The 5,893-nt window shown below is 67.1% G+C and overlaps 1 protein-coding gene across 5 annotated transcripts; it reads left to right on the top strand.

The window, feature by feature from the left end:
• The first annotated feature begins 483 nt into the window (after positions 1–483).
• Positions 484–4,925, top strand: GPT (glutamic--pyruvic transaminase). 5 transcript variants are annotated; one of them, XM_055545479.1, is made up of 13 exons: positions 484–946; positions 1,487–1,598; positions 2,059–2,224; positions 2,465–2,554; positions 2,629–2,737; positions 2,907–3,040; positions 3,129–3,372; positions 3,528–3,607; positions 3,697–3,833; positions 3,949–4,123; positions 4,200–4,355; positions 4,449–4,561; positions 4,632–4,925. In XM_055545479.1, exons 1-13 carry the CDS (start codon positions 691–693, stop codon positions 4,720–4,722), a joined length of 1,863 nt encoding a protein of 620 aa, XP_055401454.1. In that variant the 5' UTR covers positions 484–690; the 3' UTR covers positions 4,723–4,925. The 5 variants fall into 5 exon arrangements, with proteins under 5 accessions (XP_055401454.1, XP_055401455.1, XP_055401456.1 ...); XM_055545480.1 differs by lacking the exon at positions 1,487–1,598 and having other exon boundaries at positions 1,970–2,224; XM_055545481.1 differs by lacking the exon at positions 1,487–1,598 and having other exon boundaries at positions 821–946.
• Positions 4,926–5,893: the final 968 nt, after the last annotated feature.

Here is a 5,893-nt window from a genome sequence, read left to right as displayed (position 1 = left end):
CTGCCTTGTCGTGTGTCTCAGCTGGGCCTCTGTTGCCAGCAGGGAGTAGCTGTGTTGCTGGGCCTGGGTGCGCCTGCCCCGTGAGCACCAAGGCCCGTAGCGCACGCTGGGGCTCGCTCGGGGTGCCCAGCCCCGCGTGGGTGTGGGGCACATGCCCGTCAGGCAAGAAGCCTGGCCCTTCAGCACCCTGCCTCCCAGGCTCCTGGAGGCCCCTCTGTAATACTTTGCTTTCTTGAGCGGAAGAAGTAGCTTTGGAAGGACACTCCTTGGGGGGCCAGGGCTGAGGGTGTCCTCGTTGGAGGGCAAGGACCCTGATTTAGAAGAGGAGAGGGTATTTCCCATAAGGCTCTTGGCCAGAGCCAGCAGGGCAAAGCGATTCAAGGCTTGTGTCAGAAGCCTCCCTGTCGGGGGTGGGTTCCCCGTTCCTGGCATGCAGCCCCGGGGCCCTGGCTGCCAGCTTCCGCTTGGGCTGGCAAACAGGCTCTGAGCTGGCCAGGCATGATGCGTTAGGGTGACAGGGCTGCTTAGGGGCCTCACTTGGGAGGGCTTGGGCCCTGCCAGCTTGTCTGTCCCCGGCAGGTTGCTTGGCCCAGCCACGAGTGCTAGGTGCCATAGGCTGGGGTCACCCTCTCTGCTGGACACTTACTTACCTGGTCAGCTCAGGGTCCGCGGTGTCGCCCTTCCCTGAGCATGAGTGGTTGGAGGGATGTCCCCAGCAGAGCGGGGGGTTGCGGGGGCAGGCTGCCGGTTAAATTTAGCGTGTGGGCCGGGGCGGCTGCCCAGGGTCCACTCTCCACCACAGCTGCCACTTGGGCCCTGCTGCCAGGGGGCGGGCAGAGGCGGGCTCCGCCTGAGGCTGGGCCCGTATCAGCCTGCGCTCCTGCCTGGGGGCCAGAGAGGCCTGCGCTCTGGGAGGCAGCGGTGGCCGAGGAGCAGGAGGCACGAGGTGAGAGGCCAGCTGCCTGGGCTCCGGTTTCTTCTCCCGCCCGCGGGAGCTGAGGGGCTGGCGCGCCACAGGCCTGCCCAGCTCCGCTGAGAGGGCGCTCCCTGACCCTCAGCGTGGGGTCGGAGCCTGGGGCTGGGCAGGCCACAAGGGGCCTATCGCTCCCTGCAGGGCCTGCAGAGGTGGGCCCCGAGGCTTATCACAGCTCCCTTCCCACTCTCTGCACCAATCAGGAGCCTCAGGGAGGGGGCGCTTAGGTCACCTTGCCCCCGGTGCAGCCCCAAGGGCAGCTCCAGGCTGGTACGTGTTTGGCAAAAGGGCAGGACAGCAGCCCAGAGCTGCAGAGGTGTCCCAAGGGCCCTGTGAAGGCCCGGAGCTGCCCAGCACCCCCACTCCCAGCACCCCAACTCAGAGACTCCAGCCTTGCAGCACTGATGGGGGACCAAGCTCCAAACACAGGGCTCTTGCTGGCCCAGGCCTGGTCCCAGCACAGGAGGGCCAAATGGAACCCGTGTCTGAAGCCTCGCTCCCCTCCCCCAACAGCCCCAAGATTCCTGAGGCCTGGCTCAGTTACCCGGGAGACAGGCCTGCTCTGCTGGCCGGGAGCAAAGATGGGGGGTCCGAGAGGGCTGGGCCTCGGCCGAGCCCCACTGGGGTAACTATGCTGAGGTCCCGGGCCTCACTCCCGCTCGTTCGGGGGCCCAGCCCTCCCAGCTCTGTGGGCCCCTCAGGGCGCTCACCCCCTCCTCGCCCCCAGGCCTGGTCCCACAGAGCCGCTGGCACCTTCTGCCTGTCCCTGCCCCATGTGGGTCTCCTGTCCCCTGTCCTGGGGACGCTGGGCGGGCACCGGGCCTCACCCCAAAGCCCCGCCTGCCTTCTCACCCACTCTCTGTGGCTCCCAGGGCAGAACTGTGCCCAGGTGGGTGGGGCCTGGCAGCCCGGCTCCTTCAGCCTCTTCTGTCCTCTCAGTGGGGCCAGCAGGCTGCAGCCAAGAGGGCACCCCCTTCCCAGGCTCCCCCTTCCCAGCCCTGGCCCATCGAGCCTGGACCGGCTGACCTCACCCCTGCTTCTGGATCCTGCTGCCTCCTGAGCCTCCTTCCTGCCCATCTGAGCAGAGTCATGGCCTTGAGGGCAGGTGAGCACAGCCAGGAGGCAGCAAATGGGCTGAAGGAGAAGGTGCTGACACTGGACTCCATGAATCCTTATGTCCGGAGGGTGGAGTATGCGGTGCGAGGCCCCATCGTGCAGCGGGCACTGGAGCTGGAGCAAGAGCTGCGCCAGGTATGGTCCTGCCCTCCGGGCCTGGCGAGAGGACCCCAGGCGGTACCCCCTGCCCCCCAGCCCCCAACCTCCCGGGCCTGGCAAGAGGGGCCCGGGCTGGTCCCCCATCCCCCGCCCGCCCCCGGGGCCTGGTGAGAGGGCCCCTGTCTGGTCCCGCGCACCCCGCCCCCACCTCCTTAGGAGACAAGGCCTGTGGGAGTGATAAGCTCCCCCATCACTGCGCTCCCCGCCTCCCTCCAGGGCGTAAAGAAGCCCTTCACCGAGGTCATCCGCGCCAACATCGGGGACGCACAGGCCATGGGGCAGATCCCTATCACCTTCCCGCGCCAGGTGAGGCTCAGCACTGCCCTGCACCCTCCCCCCATCAGCCCGTGGACCCTGGCCTCAGCACTCACTCCTCCCAGGTCCTGGCTCTCTGCGTCCACCCCGATCTCCTGAACAGCCCTGACTTCCCCGACGACGCCAAGAGGAGGGCGGAGCGCATCTTGCAGGCGTGTGGGGGCCACAGCCTGGGTGAGCGCCAGAACCCGCCCAAGCCTGGAGGAGGGGTGGTGAGCAGGAGCTGGAGGGAGGCTGTCCCGGTAGGGGGGTGGGCCCGCTGGAAGGGGGCGGGTCTCCTCCGAGGGCAGCGAGGGGACCTCACTTGTCCCACCCCGGCCGTCCTGCCCCGTTTCCCGCTCAGGGGCCTACAGCATCAGCGCTGGCGTCCAGATGATCCGTGAGGATGTGGCGCGGTACATCGAGCGGCGCGATGGAGGCATTCCCGCTGACCCCAATAACATCTTTCTGTCCACGGGAGCCAGCGATGCCATTGTGGTAGGCCGGGCCAGTGCGGGAAGCCACCGTGGCTCCTAGTGCGCAGCCGGGAGGGTCTGCCAACCTCACCTCCCATTCCCGCCCGCAGACGGTGCTGAAGTTGCTGGTAACCGGCGAGGGTCGTACGCGCACGGGCGTGCTTATCCCTATCCCTCAGTATCCACTCTACTCGGCCGCGCTGGCCGAGTTCAACGCGGTGCAGGTGGACTACTACCTGGACGAGGAGCGTGCCTGGGCGCTCGACGTGGCCGAGCTGCGGCGCGCGCTGCGCCAGGCGCGTGACCACTGCCGCCCCCGCGCGCTCTGCGTCATCAACCCCGGGAACCCCACCGGTGCGCGTCCCCACCCGTCCCCGCCCCGCCGCCCTGGCCCGAACAGGCACCCCTGTCCACCGCACCTGGGTCAGCCTTTCCCTCCGCCCGCCGCCCTGCGCAGAGCAGAGCGCCCCTTCGGCTGACCCCGGACCTGTCGCACCCCCGCGCCCCAGGGCAGGTGCAGACCCGCGAGTGCATCGAGGACGTGATCCGCTTCGCCTTTGAGGAGAGGCTTTTCCTATTGGCCGATGAGGTGCTGGCTGGGCGCCCGCAGGGAGGGGGCGGTGGGCGGCGGCGCGCGCCCAGGTGACGTGGCCCGCTGTCTCCCGGCCACCCATCCAGGTGTACCAAGACAACGTGTATGCCGAGGGCTCGCAGTTTCACTCGTTCAAGAAGGTGCTCACGGAGATGGGGCCGCCGTACGCGGCTGAACAGGAGCTCGCCTCCTTCCACTCGATCTCCAAGGGCTACATGGGCGAGTGCGTGCGGGCTGGGCGGGTGGGGCCCAGAACCTGGGCGACGGCCGGGCTCTCGTCGCCGGCAGGCTGGCCCCTCCTTGCCAGCCCTGCCTCGATGCCCGTCTTCGCCTCGCAGGTGCGGCTTCCGCGGCGGCTACGTGGAGGTGGTGAATATGGACGCCACGGTGAAGCAGCAGATGCAGAAGCTGCGGAGCGTGCGGCTGTGCCCACCCACCCCGGGCCAGGTCCTGCTCGACGTGGCTGTCAGCCCGCCGGCGCCCTCCGACCCCTCCTTCCCGCGGTTCCAGGCGGTGAGTGGGCGGGGCCGCGGGCTTCGGGGCGGCGCGCCTCGGCCTGGCTTGACCAACCCTACCCCCTCGGCAACAGGAGAGGCGGGCGGTGCTGGCCGAGCTGGCTGCCAAGGCCAAGCTCACGGAGCAGGTCTTCAACGAAGCTCCCGGCATCCGCTGCAACCCGGTGCAGGGCGCCATGTATTCGTTCCCGCGCGTGCAGCTGCCCCCGCGTGCGGTGCAGCGCGCTCAGGTCCGACGTAAGGACGGGCAGGCCGGGCAGGGCCCGCGGGGCCGGGGACGTCCTCCCTGAGCGTCCCCTCCCGTCCTCCTCCCGAACCCCCAGGAGCTGGGCCTGGCTCCCGACATGTTCTTCTGCCTGCGCCTCCTAGAGGAGACTGGCATCTGCGTGGTGCCTGGGAGTGGCTTCGGACAACGGGAAGGCACCTACCACTTTCGGTGAGGCCCTGCTTGCGCAGCCCCTCCCCTCGACCCCCACTGCATTGGCTTACTTTTTTCCCCCTTTCAGGATGACTATTCTGCCCCCCATGGAGAAGCTACGGCCCCTGCTGGAGAAGCTGAGCCAGTTCCATGCGAAGTTCACCCACGAGTACTCCTGAGGACCCGTCAGAGGCCAGGGCTGGCCAGTAGGGACGACCTCCGACTGAGGGCACTCTGCCCTGGGGCCTCTGGACTTGCTCCTGCTGGCCGTGTGGCCGAGCCCCTGCCCCTCCGCAGGCCCTAATAAAGCAATGGGCTGGCCGGGCTGCTTGGAGGCTGCGTGCACACCCGTGTGCACCTTCACAGCCTTGTCCACTCCTGACTGCCTGTCTGTCTGGGTTCTGTGCAGGCCTGGGGGCCAGGGGGGATGGTCAAGCAGGGCTTCCTGAGGAGCAGACATTCTTACAGAATGGAGTTGGCTGGATGGGAACTGGCAGAGGGAAACCAAGCAACCGTGAGAGGGCAAGGAGGATGCCTTGGTTCTCCAAACGGGGCAGGTGACAGCGGTTCTGCTGCTTTTGACAGCTTCAGGAGGATGTCGGCTAAGGAATCGGGGAGGAAGGGCACATGGGTCACCTTTGTCATGCTGTGTGTGGAGTGTGTGACATCCACGTGCAAATGCAGTCCTTGGGCTGGAAAACAGAGAGGAGGCCCCCTCAGAGCTGGGGCAGGTTTAGGGCACCAGCCCTCAAGGATGAGCACCTACTGTCACTGTTGTGGGTCCTCTGTGGTGGGCACTTTAGTCCCCATTTCATAGAAGAAGAAACCTGCTCCCTCCCCCCCCCCCCAAATGCCTAGAAATGACAGGAAACTTACTCCACGTGGCCTTGGCAGCTGACCAAGGGTCTTGGCTCAAGTGCCTGTGAGTTGGTTTAAGGGTTGGGTGGCTTCAGAGATCCACAGGCATGGGGAGACTACTGGCCAAGCTCCCAGCTCAGCTCGGGAGGGGGTTCTTAGCCACAGCGCTCTTGCTTCACTCGCTCCCCTGGGCCTCAGGTGTCCTCAGGCATTAGCACAGCTCTGGGCCGAAGAGGCTGTGTGAGACCCTGCGCTCAGGCTCGGGTTTCCCCTTGCGGGGCGCGGACTGCCTCCTCGCTGAGGCCAGCTGGAGCCTAGACAGGCTCTAGGGGCCTCCTGACTGAACGCGAGGGCCTTCGGGGCAGCAGCCAGATGCGTCCCTGGGATGAACAGGGCTCAGGCCTTTCCCACGACCCTCTTCAGCCACCGGCCTGCAGAGAGCGCTGAGACCACGACCTCAGGGAGCTAAGGGGCACCGGAGCCAAGGAAGCA

This window comes from Bubalus kerabau, chromosome 14, assembly GCF_029407905.1.
Source record: "Bubalus kerabau isolate K-KA32 ecotype Philippines breed swamp buffalo chromosome 14, PCC_UOA_SB_1v2, whole genome shotgun sequence".
Lineage (NCBI taxonomy): Eukaryota > Metazoa > Chordata > Mammalia > Artiodactyla > Bovidae > Bubalus > Bubalus kerabau.
The sequence above is the reverse complement of the archived record's forward strand: the minus strand, read 5'-3'. Positions and strand labels throughout refer to the sequence as shown.